Source organism: Bombus pascuorum, chromosome 3 (assembly GCF_905332965.1).
Source record: "Bombus pascuorum chromosome 3, iyBomPasc1.1, whole genome shotgun sequence".
Classification (NCBI taxonomy): domain Eukaryota; kingdom Metazoa; phylum Arthropoda; class Insecta; order Hymenoptera; family Apidae; genus Bombus; species Bombus pascuorum.
Window position 1 is genome coordinate 18,615,154 of NC_083490.1, and position 26,009 is coordinate 18,641,162.

Consider the following 26,009-nt stretch of genomic DNA (forward strand, 5'->3'; position numbering starts at 1 on the left):
TAAACGAAGATGTATACATTCGATGTTAACAAATATATTTGCCTCAGTGTGATTGCATCTCGTATACATCTTTGACGATGTGCCGATTACGATTAACTAGGAACGAGTACCGAGTATTACGCGCAACGACTATCATGCTAAGGATTGCGGCTGGGACGACGCTAAACGTGTGTTTATCAGTTAACAAAGCACACGATAACATAACAAAAAGAATCGCGAGTAACGCGATATGACTATAGTTACAAGATAGACACGCAGCTAATGCGAGAATAGAATTCACGTTTCACAGGAAAACGAGGGTTTATGGGTTCTTTCATATTTCTGACGTTACAGCTCGTCAACCGTCATTTGGAAACGTTTTTCAAAGTCATAATTGACGTTATTCATCAACTCTATAGATGAAAATGATGCATCGGTATTGCCTACGTCTGTGTCTTGGAGAATAAGCGCATAAGAACGTTAGGTACCGTTAACCATGCTATTCAGTCACAGTAATAAATAGGGTCTGCGTCGAAACGACGATATTTGGGAATACAATCGCTCTCGACAGCTGGTATTTGTGAATGTATATAAATCATTTAAGGTTCTCTCAGTTAAACTATGTCGGTATATTCTACGGATACAAATAATACGCAGTGCGGATACAGATACATCCTGCGTAAATTAAAATTATAATTTATCTATTTCTCCTTTACTAATTTTTTGTATAGATAGAGTGTCGCAAAATTCGTGAGCATCAGTTGCATGATAAATATTTCCGCGTACCTGCTAGGAACTGGTTGAAGGTACGCTACGGCGAACATCATTGTCACAGCTGTCGAGGATAATTTCCAAGCTGACGGGAGCCGAAACTCCTAATTCGACAGGCGTGTGATCGTTCCGCCAAAAGTGTTGGCCAAAATAATTTTGCTATGCGTTATCATGATCGGGAATCTTGTTTTCTAGATACACTAGTTCTTTGTTGTCAGAGATTTGAAATTAGATAGTAGTTGTTAATGACTTTAATAGTTTTTTATGGTTGTCAAGGTCTTAGGTTGGGCTCTTTTCGCAAGCATCCTAATATTTATGAATACGGGTTGAAATAGAATTACGATTTTCTTTGTCGTGACGAATCGATCTCTTATCGTAAGCGAAAGATCGTTTCATTGAGATAACCAAAAATAGACGGAGCCTCGGTTAAGTAAGAGCGAACCGATAACAACAGGGAAGTGAGTTTCCTCTCGGTGAAAAGAAATCTCATTTGATTCGATACTCTTGTGAACGAATAGCGGTCGTTCGACGTCTTTCCTCCAAGAGCACGTTTTTAACCTATTTTAGCCGATTCCCGTGAAAAGTGAACCGGAAACGTACAACAAAAATGAATTTGTAATCGGAGAATATTTTCTCCGATTCTATCGTTTCTACTGTTCGAAATATGCGTCGTAACGCTTAGGTACTTTTATAGTTGAGAGTGATCGTGGCGAATAGTTGGTTACCATCTCAGCGCCATATCCGACAGCGAGTGACGTACTTTGGCCCCTTTCACGCAAGAGGGTGAAACTTATTTCAAAAGGGTTATTTTAGGAACAGAAAGGTGGCTGACCGACCACGCATCGACACGAACATTTAGAGACACATTCTCGTCCTCTCCTTTTTTGATTCACCCCTTTCATTACGATACCCTTTGCTCACCGATATTTTCTATTGCCGTAAATCGAGAATCTACCACTTTGCTTCTTCCTTCATTTTCGGTCGTACAAATTAAGAAATTCGTCTATCTTCTATCACTTCGAGATCGAATTGCGGAATTGGCGACAGAAGAAGGATCAAACGGACGAATGGTCACTGATGCAGTTTATCCCGCGATGTTTCTCGCGAGGCGATTTCCAAACGTTCCGGTGCCTGCGTTCTATTAACTTTAATTAATCCACAGCTGTTGAGTATTACTGTTTCGCCGAGATTAAGAGGAACGAGATTAATTGAGAACGAGTGTGGCATCTGGCACGTGTCTCGACCGCATTTCCGTAAATGTGTTTGCTCTTTTATACACCACCACCTTTTATCGCGTGCTCTGAGCTGTAGATGCGCCACGATACGCATACATATATGTATTTGCTGGGCCGCTAAGCGGATTTCGACAGAGAGAAGTAAAGTGTGAAAGTGAAACGCGCGGCCCAAGATACGTTTACAATCTACGTTCGCGAATCGATTTTTCGCTGCGCGTCGATACGGTCTTTTCCCTTCTATCTTTGTACTTTTTATCGACCGTCGAATATACTGGCCGTATTCCTGCACCGATACCTTCGCGTATATCGATACCTTTCATTTAAACATCATGCTTCGCATCCGATAAATATTCTGGGTATATGCGTACTTCCTTTCTAGCTACGTACATAAGAATCTCGTTCTACTTGAACGGTTAATTCCCGCGTAATTTTTATAGATAGCACAGCGTCGATTTTCAGAAAATATTTCCGCAATACGCGCATGACTTGCTCGGGCATTTTTATCAACGCGTAAGTCTACAGGAATGCAGTTTCGAATTAAGTCTCATGCTATCGTCTCGAGCATGATAACGATCGAAACTTGTTAGATCCACATCGCGTTCTATTACTTTACCTACCTTTTTACTATATAATCATGATAGTCGAATTTCGTTAGTAATGAAATTTCAAAATGTTTCCTGTAATACATATACTATACTCGTATGCACATATTCGAATACCTTCGCCAGCCATTGTACGTTCTAGTACCTTGTCGTTGGTTTCGTTCTAACGAATTACTGGCTTGAAATGTAACTACAGGAAAAGTGACCAAGAAAAAGAGAGGCGTAGAAAAATAAAACGCGTGGATTCGATTGAACCAGGCCGGAAAAAGGATTTGGAAGACGACGCGACGCGCGATCGGAAAGGTGGAAAAAGAAAGGAAAGAAAATAGTAAACGCGGTGCTAATGCGTCGCGTCGCGCCGGTTCAAGGGAGCACTGTGACCGGCGGGTCACGACAAGAGAATATCCCGAATCGTCCCGAGATAGTCCACCGGTCGGAGGGTTGGATGGCCGTGATGGTGGGGTTGCGCGGACGGAGTGGGGGAAGGTGAGATCACGCAGGCGCTAGCCCCAGCCCCGAACTTGCTACGGGCTGATCAGTCGTGCGTGGCACTTCACACGCGTTGTGTCTTTTCGTTTCTGTCTCTTGGACATTTTACGGATCTCATCGTTATCATCCACCCGCTTGTACTTTTCCTTTCTCTCGCTTCGCTTTGCCTTTCCTTCATCTTCCTTTTTGCTCTTTCTTCCTTCCTCGCTCTTACTATCGCACCCCTTTCTTCCTCTTGTGCTTCTTCCTTTGTTTCCCCCATATTTCTCGCTCCCCTCTCCTCTGCCGCCGTACCTGTCTTCTATTTTCATCTTTTCCTGTTTCCATTTCTCTTTGAGAAACCAAACTGCATTCGACCTTTCGATGTTTCGAAAATCACAATAACACGGATCTGTCGTTTCGAGTGAAAATCGCGTGCTTTTCGTTGCAACGGCTCCGAATGCCGCAAGTGAAGTCTATTCGCCAACATCCATGTTGATTTTAGTGTAAACTTGACGCCGTGTGTTACTGTCCTCAAAGTGCAGAGATTTTCAAAGTTACCGCTGCTTCCAGTTGGGTGGTCTGCTTTTTTGAACTCTGATTAGGCTACCGAACATAATCAAGAAGACTGTGTACGCCATACGTGATACGAGTGATGCAGTGAATGATTGAATTATTGTGCGTGCTACTCGGTTTCATTTTCGATAAATAAAGTTTCTCTGCGATACGGGTAATATCTGTTCGAGCCTTGGAGACGTGTGCTCCGACCCACCACGTGTCGCTTTCCACAACGAACAACGAATAACAGAGAACAAACTCGTGAGTTTCAACTGTTCAACCTTACATCTTTCTACCTTGCATCTTCGTGACTGGACGTTCGATTCACGTGAGTCTTCTGCTGCTATCGATCTAGAGATCCTTACTGGGCAACGTTACCATCATACTCTCGAACGTTTTCTCCCCTTGTATCAGCTACCTTTGACTCGATGCAAGTGACACTCCTACGGAAGCAACGAGGATCGATATTTACAAGGTAAGATGTGTTCTGTTACGAGAAATTCGGGGTATTTTAGTTATGTCTGGCAGATCGATCAAAAGTTGAATCGGCCGTGAAATTGACTACGAAGAACCGAGCCCATATTATCCAGATAATCCTGCGCCGTTCTCGGTTTCCTCTTTGATCGTAAATAGATATATAGACGTGAATTTTTCAAACTTTATCTGCTCGCATACTGCTTCAAGGGGTTACGTTGCCACTGGTCTCTTTTATCGATACACCTACATGTTGCGTTTAGGAAAGAGACCAGGAACCTCCTCCTCCTTACAATAATTTACTAACTACACAGTACCGTTAGTAGAAAAACTGTTTTTACGGTTTTACTGTTTTACTATGACGATCAGCCAGCTTTTAGGTCGTAAGATTCGTTTGTAAACATTTGCTTTTTTTATTACCAAATTTGTTACGACTAAACGTTTATCGGCATTTGTTACTTGGGTAACCACGTTTTAATAAGCGCACAAGACTTTTAATACTTTGAGAAAGACTGGCATAAAATTGTAAAAGAATCGCAGATATCGGTAACGATTATTTCATAGTTTTCTTATGCCTGACGAATTCTTATTAATTACGAAATTTAATTATTTAAATAGCGAGACTTGCGAAAAGTTGATTCCGTCGAACACGAGTAAGACGTTTGTTTCAACACAAATCGTTCGGAAACGCCATGTGTTGAAGGAAACCGTTGTAGGTGAGGGGGGTGGTAATGCGGTCGCCTCCCTCAAATAATACTAGCACATATACAAACTTGGATATTGATTTTCTAGCGACTGTAGTAAACTCGTCCGAGACGGTCGTGTCCAGTCTTTGTAATTAATTGTTCCTTTTGTTTATTGTTTGTCATTGGTTTGTCAGTCATAGTTGTACCGTGGAAAGAATATTTTACCAGATAAACATTCGTCGAATATGTGGCTAAAACGCGCTAAAAAAGAGATCCAAATTTTTGTTAGCAATTACACGAAGTTATAGCAATGCCGTAACAACACGTCACGTTCAACGATAAAATGTTCTTTTCAAGGATCGTTGTCGGGACGAGATTGGTCTGAGATAGGTGCGTTTCTCATAGTGTAAACTTGTATTGGAAACCATGGGATAATTATAATTTGAGGGCCGACAGTGTGAACCGAGCCTTAAGCTGGCAAGAGTTTGCACAAGTTTGTAATATACCAACAGAAGCACGAAGAAACAAAGGGAGAAAAACAAAGACGTCGAAAGAGAATTTGGCAAGGCGGCCGCATAGTTTGAGCGATAAGTTGGCGATAACTTGAACTTAATAGTCCGTAATACTAGAACGAGCTTCGATGCGCGCCGTCACGCAACTCATGCCTTTTGTAAATTACGTGCAGACGTATCGTACACAAAAGATTCTAACACAAGTCGTTTCCGTTATGTTCGTTTATCTCTGCAAACATGTTGCTTCGAAATTGTTGTTCACGTTACTGGTCGCCATATTAGTCACAACTGTTCGAGAAATGCGACATTTTTCCCCAACTTATTTCCCGCGTTATTTGTACACTCGTAAATTTACCTCTTATACCGTTTTCATGTCTTCGTTAGTTTGCGAATTCCCTCGTAACGCTAACATTGATTTACCACGTACAAGAAAGCTTTTCTGTGAAATATATCGCGCTATCGTTCTCGTTATCATCATCATCATCACCGTTATCGTTATCGTACAATAGATCCGAGCATCGCGATTATAACAAGATACATACTTGTTATACTTTTCAGGTTATCCTGCCTTTCATTTCGCGAAATGATTCCGATTTAGCAGAAAATTGGATTATTTGGACGGTGCGTCAATTGTTTGTCGTCTTGAAATTGATCGTTCCAACGACCTGTGAAAATAAAGCTCAGCTCGAATTCGCAGAACGTAGAATCGATATCGTGAGATTGCGTGCCACTGGTCATCGTGCATTGATAACGAATGAGAACGAAAGTTGTTCGTACAAGAAGATGAATAGCATACCTTTGCCTAAAGATCAATTTTTTTCTTTTTGATATATTTTTTCCGCCGTCGACCACGTTATATAATCGGAAGGATTAATTCGTGCCAAACCGGTCAATGAAAGGACGAAAGGCAAGTGAACGGACGTCGCGCGCACTATAAACGGATTACTGTCTCGCCATACGTAAATATGTATCCGATATGTAAATCGATGGCAATAAGAGTACTCGATTCATATCGATATTTCATCGATGATAGAATCGCACAGATATTTTGATATGGATTTAAAAAGAAATTTCTTAAAAATATTTCCAAAAAAAAAAAAAACGGTATTTGTTATATTTGTGACCTTCCGAACTACGTACACGTATCAGGAAATCTACACGATTCCATCGAATTAATCGAATAAAATTTCTTGCAAGTACGTTAAACGAATTAATGAATAAGAAAGTTGGTGTTGCGTCCTGTCTATCGTTGTCCTCCGAAATCGTTCTACGAATCTTTCTGATTCGCCTCGTCATTTGTCGAGATAGTACTTGGCAGGGTTATCTGTGCGTAATCGGCGGTAAATGAAATCTAGCGCGCCCGCGCGAATCGAAAAGGCGCGGGGTACGTAGAATTCGGCTGCCTGGTGGCTCGGGATAGTCACCTATATCGATCCACCGTCGAGTTTACAGCGTACCAACTTAGGAACCCCTTGCGATCAAGGCCGCCCTGTGAAAAAAGCGGGAAATACTTGAATCGAGAGAAGAATGGTGCACTAACTCCGCGAAATTGAAGAGGGTCGTTTGATTTATGGCGGAATCGTTCTAGGACCCCCTTCTTCCTGTCGTTCGACGCTCAAATTTCGCAAGTTGCTCTTGCACACCCTCTTCCATCGCTCGTTCTCTTCACTCTATCCTGTGCTTTCGACAATACTCTATCTTCGCAATTTTTCTTTATCCGCTTTATGCCTGTGATTTTTTTTCTTTTAAAATCCCACTCAGCTAATCGAGCTAACTATTCGTGTAGCGACACACGGTATCGTGTCATGCGTCATTTGAAAACATTTTATGATACGTCTTTTGGCCTTTTGACTTTATAGAGTTAAAACTTGATGTATCGATGCGAGACAATCTGTGTACGCAAGCAAATACGTGTTCTATCGTCATCGTGAACAGTCCTTGTGGATCAACCAGTTTCTCTAATCGAACGTACTCTTTTTGTTCCAGGTACGTAATCGTAGAGGATTTGTTTCTACCAATATCTTGAACTCACAACTGTCGCACAATTACCTTCGATCGATACGTATCACCTTCGATGCTATCTCTACGTTTTGAAGGTAACGAATTATCTGTATGCTTGATCGTGCGGTCCCTTCGGTGTGAAACGTTTTCGTGTTTCTTACACGCCTAGTAAGTAATTTTTGCGTAGTAGATAATGTACATGTAATGTATTTAGTTGTATATGTTGAGGTACGCTGAATGTTATTTCTGTGAAAATAATTTCTGAAATGCAATATATCGGAAGGAATAAATTTAGGAAACAACCGTAACGTGCTGTTGCAAAGATGTGTTTCTTAATTATTTTCTGAATCTACGATACGCTTTCAAGAGTGAGAAATGGAAGATTCTAGTTATAGTAAACTATAGTTTGGCTATGTAGTATATTCGACCGCTCGCGGAGAGACGCGATTGCAAGGAAGCGCGCCAACGGGAGTCGTAAATTCCCATTACGATTACATAATCGACGCCACCAAGTGATCGACCCCCTATTTCGTTTAGGATAATAAAGGTGGTTGAATTGATTATAATCCTGCGGTAACAGGTTACAGTTTACACTTTATTCCAACAACTTGTAGCCAAGATGGTTCCACCCGGTGCGTATAAATATAAGTTAACTAGATGACTGATCTAAAGTAGATATAGACCAGTGCCGCGATGTTGATTGAACTGATGATGAGAAATCAGTGTAGAGAGGTTGACTGAGTTAAAGATGTGAATCCAGCGCCGAGATATTGACTGATCCGCTGCTGAGAAACCAGCCAAGTTCGGTGACTTTCGGTGAAGTTCGGTCACTGGTCGCTTGAGGGTGAAAATCCCGGTTTCTCCCTTTTTATCTAATGGGGCAATAACCATAAGGAACCTCTCGACTTGAAATGCTTTGTCTTATTTGTAATAACACAAACTGTAGTTTCTTAGGATTATTGCGGTCTGACTAATTATTTGCATTTCTAGTGACCGTCCTGACCGAGGGACGGAATTCAGCCTGTACGGTATAACTACGGGACGTAACATATATTGTTACTCGTACAGATTGTTTATAACCGGGATTGCTACGTCTCTATTTTGCGCTTATACATTCTCTCAACTATCGGACTGTATATTTTTTTTTATGTGCAAACTGACATACAATCAATGGTAGAAATGAAAAGAATAGTTGACGAAACGAGCTGCGTTGCTATACTCAACGTTCAAATTGAAACTCATCGATCTGGCGTTTCACGGAAAAGTGTGCGAGAGACACGTAACGGGAGAACAAAATATTTATAATATAATATATATGTTAAGGTTATTCGGTGTATGTGGAATTAAAGAAACGCGTGGGTAAATTGTAAGGTATTGTAAGTATATATATTGTGAATATTAAAGTACAAAGTGTGGAATACAATGTAAGCTGGTCCAGATCGCTTGAGAAAACCGAAGACCAGATGTAGAGTTTTCTTAGAAGTGGCGACCACTTCAACAATATATAATATAGAAAAATATATAAATATGCAAGATCGTAAATCTTGGGATAATTCAGGTGATCGATTCTGAAGTCTGAAAATCGAGAATCGATTTTCAACGTCCTGAGCTACCGATCTTCCTCCGTCAGTCTTCAAAATTTTAAATGGTTATTCTGTGCCTTTGTCTGTCTCCGATGTTGCTCTTTGTCCGTCTGTTTGGGAAAACAGTGTTTCTAAAACATGGTTGTCCGTAAAACCCTAAGAGGATCGCTTTGTTCGTGAAACAAAGAGTCCTGCTACCCACAAAACAAAAAGAGTCCCTATCCCACGTGAACTCTAGGGAATTTACAAATATATACTAAATAATAATAAATCATACAGTCTAAAGGTATAAACCGAGGGAAATACAAATACGGCGGAAGCTTTTCGTGCGTAATGAATATTCGCTTAATGTATCCAATATACGGGTCGAGAAAGAAAAATTTTCTGGTCCGGCCTCGTGGTTCTCGTTCTAATGCACCAGAAATTAACCACCTAACGCACATGTTCCTGATATACCGTAAGATAGGTTCCTAAGGTAGGCCTGTTTTAAATAAATCGTATTCGAGTACCCGTTATTCCGGGATCCGATGTTCAATTCACAATTTAACTTTTCTGTTTTCTTGCACTGAAACTTAGTTAAAGCGTGTACAAGAAAAACTTTACTTTAGGCACAAGTCGGCCTCAAATTTAGTTTGAATACAAGATGACTCATGTCCCGAGTTGAAAATCAGATTCCTGAATATGTTTACGCATTGACAAACTTTCAAGATACCTGAGTCCTAAAAGCATTGTCGACCCGATTCAGGCTCATAATTTCAGGTACTCGCGCACCCATAGTTATTTAAATTACCTATGTTTCAACATTTTAAAATTTAATCTTGTACTTTGACACAAAGCAGTTTTTCCATCTTATTGTTACAGAATATTGTTAATTAGTTTTGGAATAGGAGGCATTCTCAACAGATGGAATAATGCTTTTGCATTTAGCTAGCTTTTTAAGTAGAGTCTATGTATGTAATTTTTTTTTTTATTTTATTTTGGTTATTTTACAATTTGTCCTTATGGACATTTGGTAAAGTGTTATATCTTATTGGTGAAGAAAAAAAAATAAAATAAAAATAAATATAGCATGTGGGTGGCTACCCCCAGCGGGGTGCTAGCTTCGTTTTTTCTAAGTTATATCTTTTATGTGTATGTAATGTAAATCGTCTTTTATTTATTTAAATTTTTATTTATTTAATCGTCATTTGTCATTCTCTTCATCCTATTATCCGTTTTCTTTGAAGCTTTTGCTACGTTATCGTTCTACGCATTTCCCGATTTCGATAAAGCGAGATTTTCCAAATGTATGTGTTGCGTAGAACGTCGAGTGCCAAACGGCAAAGGAATCTAACCACTTTGAAGATCGCTAGATTCGCATAAAAGACCAATGGATTAATAACGCTACCGATATTCACGATGAAAGTTACTATCGGCTACTTGGAAAATCAGCGAATAAGTTTGTCGTGTTGTTCCATAGGTTCGCATGCATGAATCGTTGATAGAACTATGATTCTATGTTTCGCGTTGGTTCTATGTAATCAGGAGAGATCACTGTAGCAAGAGACTGTGTGTTTGCTTCCTATACACAAATGCGATAATTAGCCCGCACTTAGGCTGAATCAAATGGGGTTGGCTGGTGTATTTGCTCGATGCATAGCTTGTTCTCTAATTAATGGATGCGTCTCCTATGTTACGCGCTCCCACAAAGTCTCTGGTAGCAATCTCTTTTCATCGAACCCTCGAATCTCTTTCTGCGCGAATAATCGTGCCTCTTGCCTCGTTTCAATCGGACAGGCAACATGAAACGTAATTGCTGAAAAGCTTCGCGATATACATATGCGCTACAGTTCATAAGTATCCTCTTGTCCGAAACAAGTGACTGCTCGGATACTTTTCAACACTAGTGTAGTTTTTCTTCTGAAACAAGATTTACGATAGTTGGCTGTTCGCTCGGACGTTGGTTCAATGCTGATTTGTTGATTTTATCAAGATTTTCATGTTGAGTTCGGGAAAAGTATAAAAAATGACGACCGGTACCGATAGTAGAGTCGCGTGTCCCTGTCGATGAATTTGCCACGCGTTTGATATTTCGGTCAGTGAATATTCATTGTCTATCGGCAGGGACACGTGTAGCACGGAAATGCGCAACGCTTGTACTCTGATTGGATAATAGTTGCACGCGCGATATGCGTTATATCTAATCGCGCAGTTAACGAAAGAGCTGCTGGTACTTACACCTTTCAGACCCGGCGCTTGCGTAAAATGTTAGTTTTGGACGTTGAAATGCGGTAGTTTAGAATTATAAACTCACTCGAATTAGGAGGATTTAGCAAGTGAAATGAAAGGAACGGATTGTCGTGGTAAAGGGAGAAGTTGGCACCGTGCCGAAACAGAGGGAAGAACGAAAGCAAGGAGGGAGCAACTGCGAGTGGACGCTGGATTGGATTCCATTAATTACTTGGCATCAAAGATCGGTCAGAGCTTAATCGGCTTCGGCCGAAGGATCCCTGGGGACAATTGCGTTAACTACCGGCTTTTGTTTGCCAACTTGCACTAACAGGACCCGTTTCGACCCTTCGTTATGCCGTTTGATTTTCGTCTCACTCCTAATCGGTATTCGAAGGAAATTAATCGCACCGTTCGTCGTCGAGAAAACCCACAAACGCAGCAAAGAGAAATCGCAATGTCTTTGCGAGATAGAAAATCTTTTCTTCTTGTTTAGCCTCATTAATTGTGCCTAACTATTTGTTTTATATCAAATCGACCAAAGTCCAGACCATGCGAGTTATCTAGAAATTTAGTAGTTACGTTCATAAGAATGAAAAATTGCGTCAACATCATTGCGTTTACATACAGTCTACTAATTGTTGTGCAGTTGATTCTGAATTTATTCGGAATTGGAGTTGAGTCTCGGCTAAAATACGTGGAGAAATTTCTTATGCTTTGCTACTTTATAGAGGAGAGCAGATTTTTGTAACGTGTATATATATATCTTCGATGGATGTTAGCGTATTCGAGGAATAGCCAAGAAAAGAATCTACCGTTTCCATCGTCGCGCACTCTTGTGAATTATTTATTTGATGCCGAGCAAATAAATGTCAGCAACGTGTTCATATTTTCTAGTACCTATGTACGTATGGTTGAAACAGCGCTGATAAAAGAAACCAATTTTATTCTCAGTTACTTCTCACCTTTATTCGACCGAAAGCGACACCGCACGTGCAGAATTGGCGAGTAAAATATATAGGTGCGTTTGCTCGTTGAGTCACTAGGTTATCTGGAATGGCCAGAAGACTTGAGAATATTTGGTACGTTATTTTTCTCCATACTTTGTTTGTCTCTTACATTTACCTTCTAACAAATTAATTATTTATCCAGACCATGAGAGTTATCTAGAAATTTAGCAGTTACCTTCATAAGAATAAAAAATTGCTTCAACATCAGTGTCTATATACAGTTTACTAATTGTTGTGCAGTTGATTCTGAATTTATTCGGAATTGGAGTTTTTTATGCTTTGCTACTTTATTACATATTTTATATACAGCGCAATGCATGTACATGTACAATTATGCATATTTAGCTTGTTAGTAAAGCGTAGAAGGATGCCAGCATCTTGTAGTCGTATCAACGCGTGTTCACAGTAACAAACAATGTTATACTCTATTATGTTTGCTTCAGCAATTGTGTTTCAGTTCGAGCCGATATTGTCAAAGTTGATGAGCCTTGGTTAGGGTGTTGTGCGATGCGGAGCATCCTTCGACGTGATCGTTCATGCATCTCGATCAAGTCTGGAAAGCTCTCGGCAGAGCTGTCGAGATCGGTGCAGTCGTCGTGATTAGGTCCGAAATGTAGGTAGGTGGTTCGGGTAGATGGTTAGACAACGTAGTAGGGTGCAGAGTAGGCAGCGGCGTAGTAAGGGTAGCCGGTGTACGCGGCGTAAGGATAGTTGTAGGCAGCAGCCGTGTAGGCGACCGGAGCGGTATAGGCTGCACTGTAAGCGACGGGTGCGGTGTAAGCTGCGCCCAACAGGAGTCCTCTCTTATCCCGAACCGCGGTTTCAGCTTCCGCTGCCACTGATTCGGCCTTCACCGGTTCGATGGATTCCGTTTCCAAGGGTTTCGCTAAAGCTACGCCGACCAGAGCGAGCAAAACGATAGCCTAGAATTGCAAGAAAGTCATTAATATCGTCATTCGTTTGCCTCTGTTTTCCGATGTGTATTAAAGCTGGATTATGATTAGATGCGTGTTCTGACGAACTGTCTTTCTGTCGATAGATACGCATTCTGGTCTTGGAACGTTTCATTTGTCAGAATACACATTCACTGTAACCATAATCGTAGCCTTACTCTGTTAACCAGTGATTACAAATTTACTTAAATCGTCAATCTTTTGGGACAATATTTTTATTTAACGATTCTCTATTTTTGTACGTGCTGTTTCATTTCTAGAAAGAGTTAATTATACGAGGACTAAACCCGATTATATGCTTTCGAACGGACGCATTTGTAAACTCGAATTTTAACTTCGAAGCTAATTTTGTATGGCAAAGTTTCGATAAACGATACAAAGTTTAGGGTAAAATATCGTTAGTTAGAACGGTTATTGTGAATCAGATTGCTGACGGTAAATGGGTTAGAAGTTTACTCACTGCGATGCACTTCATTTTGTAGATTGTTGAGGAGATGCTTGGACAAGCTTGGTTGAAAATCGATTGATGCTCGAAACATCATGGTAGCCCCCTTTTATACCTATTCGATCGGGACGTCGCGTCGACGTTACGTGCATCGATTCCCGATGTTTACCTCGCGTAATCGCGCATAATTATTAACCTCTTGGCGTTGTCGGTCACGGGGCTGCATTGGGAACGAGCAACCTCGCCGGATTTCGTTGCTGACGCGAGATTAAGCAACACGTCCTTGGCCATTGTCCAAACCGAAACGTTCGACGTTCGGCCGATCGAACGTCTTCGTGATTTTTTGGCTATAAGCGTTTCATCGAATAACATCGATATCGCTATGCGCTGATGTATACAAGATCGAAGTTTGATCGTTTCAAGAAAGTTTCAAAGGGCCAATGTCTCTTGAATCTATGGAACGATCGACCTTGTGGAGATCGAAATAAAGATTCCTAGCAAAGAGTGGGAGTAGTTCCCCTATTGAAATTCCATTTGGGCACGTTACGCGCAACCTCGTCGCTCGTAATAATTTTCACGACGATGGTTTAGCTATTCCGTCCTTGTATCCAATTGGTCCTCGTTTGCGGCCACGAAGCCTAAATAGTCCCTCTTGACAATCGCTCGAGCGCTATTGACGAATGAGAAAAAGTCGAAGGGCTCGTTACTGTCGTGATACTGACTCGTTAACGAGCTTTAAAAATTCAAGAACTAGAAAATTAAAGGATTTTTTTTATTTCTTTAATATGAAAGGAACGACCTTTGAAATGTTTCATCGCCTTTATATCGATTACTTAAGAAGCGAATTAGAGAAACGTAGCATCCGTAGGAGATAACGCCGAGTTAAATAAGGATATTGGCGGATTCAATTGGGTAAAAATGCCTTCGTTACACTGATACAATGTTCGCGACGAGTCTTCATGCGCGCTGTTACGTTTTGTCGTGGTTTCGTTGGCGACGCAATAAACGAGCGAAATTTCGCAACGTTTAACGAGGAAATCGAGGCACGATTTCACGAAGCTGTAAAATCGTAAGCTAAAAGTCTCTCAAAGGCAAGAAGGTCGTTCTCGTCAGGCCTCGTTGACTCGTTATTCTCGGAGAAACGACCACGACGATGACGGCGACGATGAAGCGATGCACCGCACTGCGAAGTGGGCAATATGAACGTCGAGAGGACGGAAACGATGACGTTTAAGTAGCGCGTCTAGCACATTGCGTGCACCAGCTCCAAGAAAATGCGGAAAGATATTTCGCAGGCTTAGCTCGATTACGTTAATGCTTCGAGAGAAATTCAATTTTCTCTGCTCGTTAGTTAAAAGAAAACCGTATGACGTTTTTTACATTTGCGGTGTAACAATTTTGAAAATCCGGTAGGCTACTTATCAAACAGACATTTCCTAGTTATTAGCCCATTCTGAAAATTATCCCAGTTTTTCCTCTGTTTGACTCTAATGCTGCGTTACCAACATATAGTTGCACAAATATATATTACTGATGATATATGAACAATTTACGCAGTGTACACTAGTTTTTATTTTTACCGAATAAAAACATCTCCTGTAGTCTTTGTATTAAATTATATCTTGTAGAACATCAGCTTACTATACTTTGATCTGGTTACGTGCAAATGTAGGAAGTACTTTAATCGGGGATTTGGTCGCGTAACGATGGCCAACTAAGGTTCTACATTCTATAAAAGCGTTAAGCTCGCGTAACTGTGCACGTGCAGTGACGATGGCGCATGCACGGACGTCGAACGTGAAACGTCGAGCGTTGCTCGAAGCGTCGTAGAAAAGGAGAATCAGAGCCGGTGGAGTGCCACCATTGTTTCGCCCTTCTTTAGAACACTCTCCGCATTAACGTCGTGAATTGGTACAATGCTGGGAGCTTTCTCTTTCACTCCTCTTTTACCACTTTTCCCTCCCTCCTTGCCTCGCTCTTTCCATCTCCATCTACTTCCTGCATTTCTTCGAATCCGCTCGCTTATCGACTACCTCTACCGTACATCCCTATTTTTCGAACTTTCTGCCAGTTCGTATCGTTCATTGTTCTCGCTTCTCTCTTTTATGTAATAAAGAAGAGCAATTACAACAAATATATATTTTATCTTTTCATCTAAAGAGTCTGGGACTAATTATAAAAATATAATAATCCATGATAGTTTACAACGACAGGGATAAAGAGGAGAGACCGGAGAATGCTTGAAAAGCGCAAAACGCTGCTCCAACTGCTCGTTATTCGAGGATGGCGATCATCGTCAGGTTGGAGCCCGGCGTGACAAACGAGGGACATTATCTGGTTCGGTCGTAGTTCGCCGCGGCGTTAACGATAAATCGCTATCCTGATAATTAATATCTCGTCTTTGGTCGCATCGTCCGATTATAAATGGTGGCAGAGCATAGGGTAGCAAGGTGGATATGTTTCTGTAATAGCCTGCACGTGGTCATCGAAAGACAAATCGCAACTGGCTGGCGGTCTGTTCTTTTATTCCTTTATTTTCTATTTAACCATTTCGATCCTATTAGGATATATACGTAGCTTTTTATCTACCGATAGTATATTTAACCTTCCCGATGTTTGGATCGATACTCAAAAGAATATGAAAGAATCGGAAGCTTCGATGAAATGTAAATATGTATATTCTTGATCGAGAAAGAGATCGACACAGAGGGTGGGCGGTATCGGAAGATGGAGACTCGATAGATTAGTTTTTGTGAAAAATTTTCAGGCGCGTAAATGCAAAGAGTCAACGTTACGGTGATCTTGGTCGGAATGGAATTGCAGCGATGCAAAGCTACGCGATATTCGATTTCTGTTTGTATTTGCTCGGCAAAGCTTATATCCGTGTTCGATCAAAGTTCGTTGCGTTTCGAGATATCCGACTGGACTCGTGATATCTCCGGTATCGTGATGTTAAAACGAAAAAAGATGAATGTCATACTTAGCAACGATAACTTAGCAATGTCAAAGACAAGTGCTAGAGTTACTGTGATAATAATATATTTTTCACCGAGCGACAGCGAACAATGACGTAGGACGATTTTACAAAAATCATGTCCTCGTGATAAATTCGTAGTTTGTTCCCGAATAGCAGATGTTGATCGATCGGAAAGAAATAAGACGAAATGTGACGTACACTGGAAATGCATCGAAGGCGATAATATTAGATGTGACAACGAGCGAATAGTTCGAATCCGAAATAGATGGTTGGATGGACGATTGTTGAGAAGAACGAAAGACTATAGCCGGAACAGTAACTGTGCACCTAAGCAAAAGCTTCGCTTACTCGGCTGTTTCAATTAAGTATCGAACTTTCGCTGACGAGGCACGCGATCTTTCGCTCCCTCTTTGGGCGCACCCCATCGCCATCCTTTCCTCGTTAACGCTTAGCGACGCGACATTTATCTTTAGCGATAGGATTCAAAAGAGCCGTGTTGTATTTCATTTTTATTTTACTTCACTTTTTTGTACTATTTTTCTTCCTTGTGCTTCCAAAAGTTGCGCGCTTATTGCGTTACTTTGAGCAGATAGCGTGTTAATTAAAACATAAAGGCTTCGTGTTTGTCACATTGTTATGCACCTGACGGTAGGACAAATCAAAGATACGAGGTCATTGTTTCGAATATGATTCCAGAGGTATAATATGACACGCCTACGAGGTACCCCGATGAAAATAGATTTGGCGGCAATTGCGTATTCGTGTGCATCATTGTCGTTACGCAATATTTGTCAGTGGTTCGGGAAGTGGGTAGTATGTTGAGGAGAGGAAATTTTGGTAGCAGATTCGCGGTATTTTTATGTGGTTGGGGCGCCCGCGCCAGTGGCAGCCAAGCAGGCGACCCATCGAGAAAAGAAGCGGCAAAGGAATTTGCAGAAGACGTTGGGCGAGTATCGATGGCTGTCTGGCAAACGAAGTGGTCCAAGGGAATGACATTTAGGGTGGCATCGTGGCGCCACACGAACCGAGAATGTCTCGCGTGCTCTTCTTCCGCGTCTGGTTGACGGTGCGAAAGATTTTCATTGAGCATCACCGTCGACATCGTCAAAGGTCGTCTCGGTATAAATAACCCTGGCGCCGTTGTTGGCTCGTTCTCGTTTCCCTGCTTCGTCGGTCAATTTTTTAGCCGCTATGCGTTTCACCACATTTTATAGCTTCACCAAAGTTTTGCTCTTCCCTCGGTCGACTATCATCGAAGAACCCACAATTGGACCTATAAGATCATCTGATAAGTCCGTGTGGTTCATTTTTATTTTATGTAGAATCTTTTAGGTTCCCTATGATTTCTAAAATACAATACTTCATAAAAGACCGGAGATTATAAATATATAATTATTAGGGCACGAATTTATTTGATGACCTGATGTACATGTACGTTGAATAATTTGTTGCTTCTCGGTAGTGTTGCGAAGTAACCGTAGGAGTTACAAAGTCCTCGAACAACTTGGAACGTTTCTGAAATATCAGAATTTTTTCCCTCAAACATCGGTTACGTAGAGTGACTTGAATTAGATACGGCCTGGATAGATAAGTGCATGCTACTGCATACAGAAGCCAGACAAGAGTCTTTCATTCGCAAGTAATTTCCACTTTTCCGTTTTCACCTTCGACTACCCATAACTGTATAAAAATTAAAATTAAAACGATCGCTTGGAAACGATTGAAAGGTTTTCTGTAAATTGATACGACAGGAAATAGCTTCCCCATACTGAGTATTCCAAAAAGTTGGGGCCCAACTTTGGAAACATGTACTCATCAAAAAAGATTCCAATATTAAATATTTATCAACATCTAGTTGACACTATGCTTTATAGTAATGGAAGATCAAAACTAACGAAAAGTAGTACTTCATAGGCACGATAATTTTGTCTCATTAGATCGTTGAAGTAGCATTATATAGTGCAGTGTGTGGTTGTTTAGTTGTCGAGGTACTCGACGCGATAAGTTGGAGTTGTCTCTCAACTTAGCTTGGACTTTGATGTTTCGTGTAGTTTTATCAATCGTGGACTCTCTCGAATTCTGCATTTTCGACCAACGATAACTCAAAGAACGTGAACAGTATCCATGAGCACAAATGTTTCACGTTTGAAGAATTTAACCAATATTTCCATTTGTTTCAGAGAATTTTGAGAGTGCCCTAGACGAACGGTCGTTGTTGTTGCTGTTGTTGACGTCGGCTTCGTCGTCGTCGTCGTTGCCGTTGTTGTCGTCGTCGTCGTCGTCGTCGTCGTCGTCGTCGTCGTCGTCGTCGTCGTCGTCGTCGTCGTCGTCGTCGTCGTCGTCGTCGTCGTCGTCGTCGCCGTCGCCGTCGCCGTCGTCGCCGTCGCCGTCGCCGTCGTCGTCGTCGCCGTCGTCGTCGTCGTCGCCGTCGTCGTCGTCGTCGCCGTCGTCGTCGTCGTCGTCGCCGTCGTCGTCGTCGTCGTCGTCGTCGTTGTCGTCGTCGTCGTCGTCGTCGTTGCCGTCGTCGTTGTCACCGTTCTCATCTTCATCGTCGTTATCCTCTTTGTCATCCTCATCGCCATCGTCATCGTCATTGTCATCGTCCTCATCGTTTTGTCATCGTCAACGTCGTGGGAGTTGTTAAAGGGTAAGCAAACGGATGTTTCTATACCCCAACTTCTCTTCTCAACTCTTCTCTCAAGTTGTTTAGCTTACACGCGACAAATCTACGTAGAGTGTTTACAAACTCGAAATCACGTTTAGAAGTTTGGAAGAAGCTTGATGTTGTTTCTGTTCCTCCACGATTCTCGTCACGATGCCCCTCGTTTTGAACGATCCGTTAATAGTGAGTTACCTCGGAATCATAGGAAATATGTAGTACGGTGTGATCGATGCGGTTTTGAAATTGTCTATAGTAAGGGTGCGATACGTGTATACAACATTACGATTAGAAACTAATCGCTATGGTTGATGTATCACTTGTGTCGTTTTTGATTAGTGGGACACGACGCAACGAAGAGACGAACATTGGCGCAGGTTTTATTGTTCGAATGAGAATGGGAAATTATGAGTTCGCGTGTTGTCGCGTGGCGATACGTCGTTAAAGTAGGATATCGAATGCATGATCTGGTTTGTAGGCTTTTCGTAACACCGAGTTCCCTCGTCAACCGGGAAATGGTAATACAGTTTACGATTATCTCTCAGAGATATTCGAGGTTTAGTTTATCGAATTTCGATTGAAAGAATTTCCAGTTTAAGAGTTTTGAAATTTTTATAATTTCGAATGTTCAAAGTGTTATTCCAAGATTTTCAGTTAAAGTCGTTTTTCTATAATTGCAGCTGTCTCTACGATAATCGGACCATCTATTGTCCAAAAATATTTATAATCTTATAAATCAATTTCCATTCTTCCAAATATAATTATTACAAATATAAACATTATAGAATTATTACCTAAATATTTTAAATCCTACAGACGAATTATATCGTCAGCACCGTGGAATATACGAGCCGCATGTGGTTCATAATCTATAAGTTGGTCATCATCGTTCTACATATTGGACGCTTGATAACACGCGAAAACCTTCGAAAAGCAAAAGGGGCGGATAGTTTGGGACGAATAATAAGTTTTGGGTGCGACATAATCACCAGGGATATTAACTTGTGAAGTGAGTTGAAATTAGTCAGGAACGAACTGGCACGCGCCCCTGGCAGCTCTTTTCGTTATTTGGAATGGCTTAGGTTTACGTGTTTCCTCTTGGGTACATTCCGTCATGTGGAAAGAGTCCTTTCCTCCCTGTGTTTCTCTATCTCTCGCTTCGAGTTCCACCGGTTGGACAAAAGCCGTTTGCTCCTAGAAGCATTCCGTTGAGACGGAGCTAACTATACTCTCGATATTCCGTTGTTTTGCATAAAAACGCAAGGCAGCTGGGTTCTTCCATCTCTCGATCGCTCGACCATCTTTTGCACGCTTAATCATGGCACTAATCACTTTTTTTTATACATACTTTGGTCTATACTGTTAATTAATTAGTAGTATTAACGAGTCGATCCTTAATTAGAAACTTTTGTAATCGTAGAATCAGTAACTTTTTAACTGTCAAATCTACACAATCATTTTGTATATTTCTTTTGTACGTTTCACGATTATTCGCAATCATCTAGATCATCTGCGGATATTAACACGCATATCGTACGATTTACAAGTTAAAGGAAATCATATTTCTTCGCGTAAATTTTCCGAGAACGTCGCAATGCGTTGTAAACCGGAGGACGTTATTGCATTATCGTTTAGGAGCCCGTGATCTCTCAGAAACGGTTATATCGGTCCTCTTGTGGGTTTTCGTTTCTCCTCGGGGCAAACGATAGCGTATATTTCTTAGGAGCGAGATTGTGCTTGGCCGAAATGGACCTTCGCTGCAAATGACTATCCGTAATACATTTTCGCAAACGACGAGGATGGTTTTTATCGTATGTATAAAAATGGAGAAAGGAACGGTATTTGCACGGTCTTCCTCCAGAATTCTTGCGAAATTTCCGAACCTGAAACTCAGAGGGTCCTTTGATTAAGTTGCTTGGCTACTCGCTCGGTCAAAACAACAGCGATAGGAGGTATGTTGTTACGACTTGACGGACAAAATACAATTCACGAATCCTGGTAAATGTTTTTAGCCGAGCAGTCGAACGGATTCGGATCGGATCGTTCGTATCAGCGATAAAATTCGTTGCCGCGACATTGTCTATCGCGCAGGCCGCAAGTTGCCCGCGTACGTGTTATCGTCGGTGTCCTTGCTTTACGACAGTCGCTTTTGAGCCAATAAATCGTTTTACGAACGTACGGAATATCCCCTGAAGCAGGGGATTTCGAGATTCCATTGGAAGGTTGACAAATTATGCGGATTTGCCGAGAGTCAAAGGTGAAATAGTTTCGACGGCGCGAAAGTCGAGCTTTTTATTCGTTGGCGTGTTTTCGAGGCCCGTTTCTCTAAGATTTATAGCAGTCGTACCGAAGAAGTCAAGATGCTCGGGCCAGACGACTGTCTTATAAATTAGGTGCTTTGAGCGTGAGCTTAAAGACAACGACGGCTTTTCGTCAAGCACAAGAACGGCGTCAACGTCGTCTCGAGGTTGAATCGGTAAGCGTCTGTGAATAATCGAGCACGTCTCGCATTAGCCGCGGCTGCCCTTATCTCTGCTTCTCATTTGTAGGGCGTACGCTTTATTGCTGAAAAGGCTGCTTCTGCTTTCTTACCGGGAAAATTTATGCGAGTCCCGGTTACCGTAATGCGTCTGACATCACTTCGCTCGAAGTACACAGGTAGCAACGCTAATGTTTGTCCTGCAATTTGTGCGCAATAAAATTCCATATCTCGAAAAGCAATCGATAAATTGCATTTTCTGCGAAAATTATCCAGCTGCCTCCTTATCTCCTTCGAAATCCTTAAAATCGCTTCGACCATTGAAACATTCGTACTTTTCCTGTCCTGTACATTTTACGACCCATTTGGTATTTACCTATTTTATATATTTTATATGGGTATTTTATATAGGTATAGATAGATACCTATTTTATATAGTACATACATATACAAGTACATACATAACGGTAGAAACAATCGCTCGTGTTGTGACGTTTTCGACGAGACGTTGTAAAACGTCACGGATCGTTCGCCGTTTAATCTTCTTTTATGTCTCGCGTAAAGATGCGGAAGTTGACTTTACGATCGGTCAAATTCACCTAAATACTACAAACTTCCGTAAATCTTGTCCTTGAGGCTCTTGTGTAAACAGATAGATAGCTAGTGTTGGAGGTTACGAGGTTGCTGCGTGCCACTGTTTCTTTTTTCTTCAACTTCTTTCAACACAATAGCAGATTCGAACGTCGAATTTAAGGAATTCTCGGATCAAAGTTATACAAACGTTCGTTCGTGGTTCACAATTGAGCATGTCGGGAGCAACGGTCGATCTAAAATATCGTCGGTTCGACGACAACATCGGGCAAAGCAGAGGAAACCTTATCTTTGGTAAGTTGCAAATTGCTTTAGAGCCATTCGATAAGAAAAGAGAGAGAGAGAGAGAGAGAGATAAGTAGGACGATTGATTCGATAGAGACGATAACACGATCGCTAACACAGTCGCTAACGGTGTCGGAGTTCGTGTTGGTAAATTGGCTTTGCCGTTCCCTCGTCGCGTTGTTCTACATAAACCTTCTCCAACTATGGAGATAAGTGCAACGTCAATGGTAAAAGGAACTAGCAGGAGAAACCACCGTGGGAAAGGCGGCTAAAGGATTCGAGCTAGGAGAAGGCGCACAGGAACACTCTTCCGTTTATCGAAGCAACTTCGCTGGCGGCGTAAGTTAAGTTTACGATATCGAACAGGAGCACGTAGAGACAATGAAGGCGATGTACAGAGAAGATCGTCGATGAAGGGGAAGAAGGGAAAGGCGAGTTAAGGAGTATGCCATCTCCCTAGAGAATTATGAAACGCGCGAGTTAGCACCAGATCCGAGAGAAAGAGCTGTAACGCTCCAAAATTTGCATTCTCATTTGTATGCTTGCGGTTCGTAGCAGTTTCACGAGTCGCTATGATTTATGGAAAGTCGTCCCCTGGATAGAGAGCTACCCAGCCTCTTGGCATACAAGTTGCTAAATCGCGCGTTATTTTGCTTAGTTGTCTCAGCTTTTCACCTTTTCTGCTCCTCTTGGAAGCGAGGACAGGGCTGTAGCGATTTTGTCTGGTCGAACCGCCGCGCATTCGTCGTCAGACTCCGCGACGATTGGATTTTTCTCGAACGTTAGCTTTGTAGCAAGGATTGCGAAGAAGGGCGGATGGTACGAAGGAAGGTTTCGAAGGTACGGAGAACATTCTACCCCCGTCTCGGTAGGTTAATATGACCGCCAGTGCTCGTCCTACTCACATTCGCTGGTTGCATTTGAAACTACACGGTTTCCAACGCTCTCGTCGAGGGTGCCTGCAACAGACACAACCGTAACAGAGAAGCAAAGAAGATGATGAATGCTGGCTCTCGTTACTAAGCTAGTAACTCCACTTTTACACGATGAGTGTTCGTAATTAATAGAAAAACAATTTTTTGTCGCAGGCTATGAAGAAATTAACTGCACGATTGTCTTTATTCTGATGTTTTCGTGCAAAATGGTAAGGTGACCAGTAAATTTTTAATAATTTTAATATAATAACCTGTATGTTAACTGGTTACACGTCGTATCAAGTTTACGTTTACGTTGCTAATTTCGCGGTTCGTTAGAATTTTATCGCATCCTTGTTCGATTTACTTTCAAAAGGTGCTGTGTTTGTCGAGAGAAGCAAGCACCCGCTAAAACCACTGTTCCTCCGTCTAGTAGGCAGATCAAAAACGAGAACGTCGACCATATCGATAAATATCGGTGGATGAGATTTCCCATTGTCCTCGTTGTTTCTCCGATGCAACATCGGTGATAAATCGTGAGTTGTTTTGGCGGCGTGGAGTAGCGTAGTCAAAACACGAAGCTTGAGGAGGAAAGCGGCGATACTTGCCATCTCCTCAGTGTGTAATTCTTGGCACGCGATTTGTATTTTCCGTTTTATATAACACGTACAATAGGAACATGAAAATTTTCTATGGGAAATGTTCAAATATTTTCATGAGCCAGTGTACACACGTTAAGCATTTGTATCTTCGTCGAAGCTGAGATCTCATGTTTCGCATCCACCGCATTTTCCCACAATACCAATCACGTTTCATCTACGTCAGTCGCCAGTACCACTCGCAAGAATATCTCGCTGATTCCTTGCTTTACGACGTTTTCAACATGTCCAGATTTTCGTAAGAAGCGAATTTCCGGCACGGTAAGGTCATAGTACGAGAAACGTCGCTTAGATTTTTCAGTGGCTGCACAGTTCATGTTGATTTCAATAGCCGTTGTTATGGAAATCCAGGAGAGCTGGCGTTATTCGGTGGAATTTCGCGTGCAGCTTTTGCAGTGGCGCATCGGGTCAAACGTTGCTTCAGTGGCGACAGCTGACTGTTCTTTCTCGGTCGCGGCTAGGCTTGTTCGCCACACGATCTTCGAAACACAGCATTAAATCCGATACTGGATTATCGATGGCGTTTCTATATTTAGGTGGTTTCCAACAATTAGCTTCAATTCAAAGAGCCGATCGTCCGAGTGGTAGATACTCGATGCTCGATTCGATCGGACACGACCTCGAAGAGCCTCGGGGAGTCCCGGGGATGACCGCAACCGAAGCCACGGGATTGGCAAACTCGAAACTTTCTCGCTGGTTTCGGTTTCGAGCGAATCGTCGCTTTCTAAAAGTACTGCTCGTTAATAGACGCGTTTCTTGCTTCGCTGATCTTCCAACCTTAGAAGGCAAGCCTTAAAAGGCCAACAACAGGGAATCGGAAACATTCACTCGGGCGTATCGCGTTTCACTAGGGTTGAAGGGGTTAATAGGCGCAACGCAGTTTCTAACGCGTACTTGACAGAAGATGGAAAGAGGCAAGCTCGATTTTCACGCGAACCAGACTCGTCGTGTGCAAACTTCTCGAAGTACGACGACCGGATTCCCGTTTTCCTGTATCGCTATAAATAAGCAGGATCGATAGCAGTGGGGCAAGAGATGGAGGCAGCGGTCGTTGGTAATCATTTTACGCAGACAACGAATGTGACGCGCCGTCACAAAAACATTCCCGAGAGCGAAGCGAATGTCGTGGTTACGCTACGTTCCGTCGCGCAGAAAATTCAGAATTGTACTCTATTTGCAAAGCGGTTAGAGGCAAGAGAAACATTTCCGATGTTTCGATTATATTTAGATCTCTGTTTAGATTTGAAACTCGAATCGACTTGGTCTTTGAAACGCATTCCACTTTTTCGTGCTAATCGCTTTGGCTTTGACAAGCTGTGCTGCGAAGAAAAAGACCCGAAGCCCTGTCAAAACGCTTACGAGTTACCAAGCTTCCCGTCGAGACGTAGAAGTTGTGATCTAATTACGAAATTACTCGAAGAAACGCGATCGTGTTCTGTCGATTGAAAATCGTCTATTGCAACGCATGGTTAATTTTGGGAATTGTCGATGATCTGCTCGTATTTTTAGGAAGTTTCTTCGATCGGTCCTTGGCATTTCGAGGCAGTTCCTTTCGATCAACTGGGTAATTAAAAACCGAATCTACGTGATGATTTATTTTCACGCGTCTACATCATGTCCATTGTCGTCGAATACGCATTTCTTTGTTTTAGGTATCGCGAACACGACAAGAACACGGAATAGCGATTCGGTGAGTGAGTTTTCGTTGGATTTCTCGTAAAACATTTTTTTGCAAACAAAAATGGAAGAATAAAGATCGTAAAAGCTTACACTTGTATATACGAGAAGGTATTTTATTGCGCAGGGCGTTTTAAGCGTAAATTCTGTCGATTTCTATTTCTGTCGAGTCTATCGACCACAGAATTATTCGAAAGGAGAAATAAAGTTGTTAATCCGTGAAAGAACAATTTCTTTGAAACGTTGAAGTTGAAAAAATAGGGTTTTCACTACGAAATTCGAT

At 41.8% G+C, this 26,009-nt stretch overlaps 2 protein-coding genes and 2 long non-coding RNA genes across 4 annotated transcripts in view; 3 read left to right on the plus strand and 1 right to left on the minus strand.

Moving 5' to 3' along the window:
• The first annotated feature begins 2,685 nt into the window (after positions 1-2,685).
• LOC132905532 (uncharacterized) overlaps positions 2,686-26,009 on the plus strand; it is a 46,775-nt gene continuing 23,451 nt past the window's right edge. Inside the window, exon 1 of the long non-coding RNA XR_009657816.1 lies at positions 2,686-2,924. This is a non-coding gene — a long non-coding RNA (uncharacterized LOC132905532). The remainder of the gene's footprint in view (positions 2,925-26,009) is intronic.
• Positions 3,111-26,009, plus strand: part of LOC132905511 (stress-activated protein kinase JNK) — a 46,350-nt gene continuing 23,451 nt past the window's right edge. The window contains exon 1 of the mRNA XM_060956882.1: positions 3,111-4,088. Within this exon, the coding sequence (XP_060812865.1) occupies positions 4,042-4,088 (47 nt within the window). The 5' untranslated portion in view covers positions 3,111-4,041. The remainder of the gene's footprint in view (positions 4,089-26,009) is intronic.
• Positions 12,356-13,607, minus strand: LOC132904960 (uncharacterized). Its single transcript, XM_060955815.1, has 2 exons — positions 13,501-13,607; positions 12,356-13,010 (listed from the first exon to the last, which is right to left on the minus strand). The coding sequence occupies exons 1-2, from the start codon at positions 13,513-13,515 to the stop codon at positions 12,726-12,728; spliced, it is 300 nt and encodes a 99-aa protein (XP_060811798.1). The 5' UTR covers positions 13,516-13,607; the 3' UTR covers positions 12,356-12,725.
• LOC132905531 (uncharacterized) lies at positions 19,116-21,835 on the plus strand. The gene is made up of 2 exons (XR_009657815.1): positions 19,116-21,597; positions 21,671-21,835. It is a non-coding gene; the product is annotated as an uncharacterized LOC132905531 (long non-coding RNA).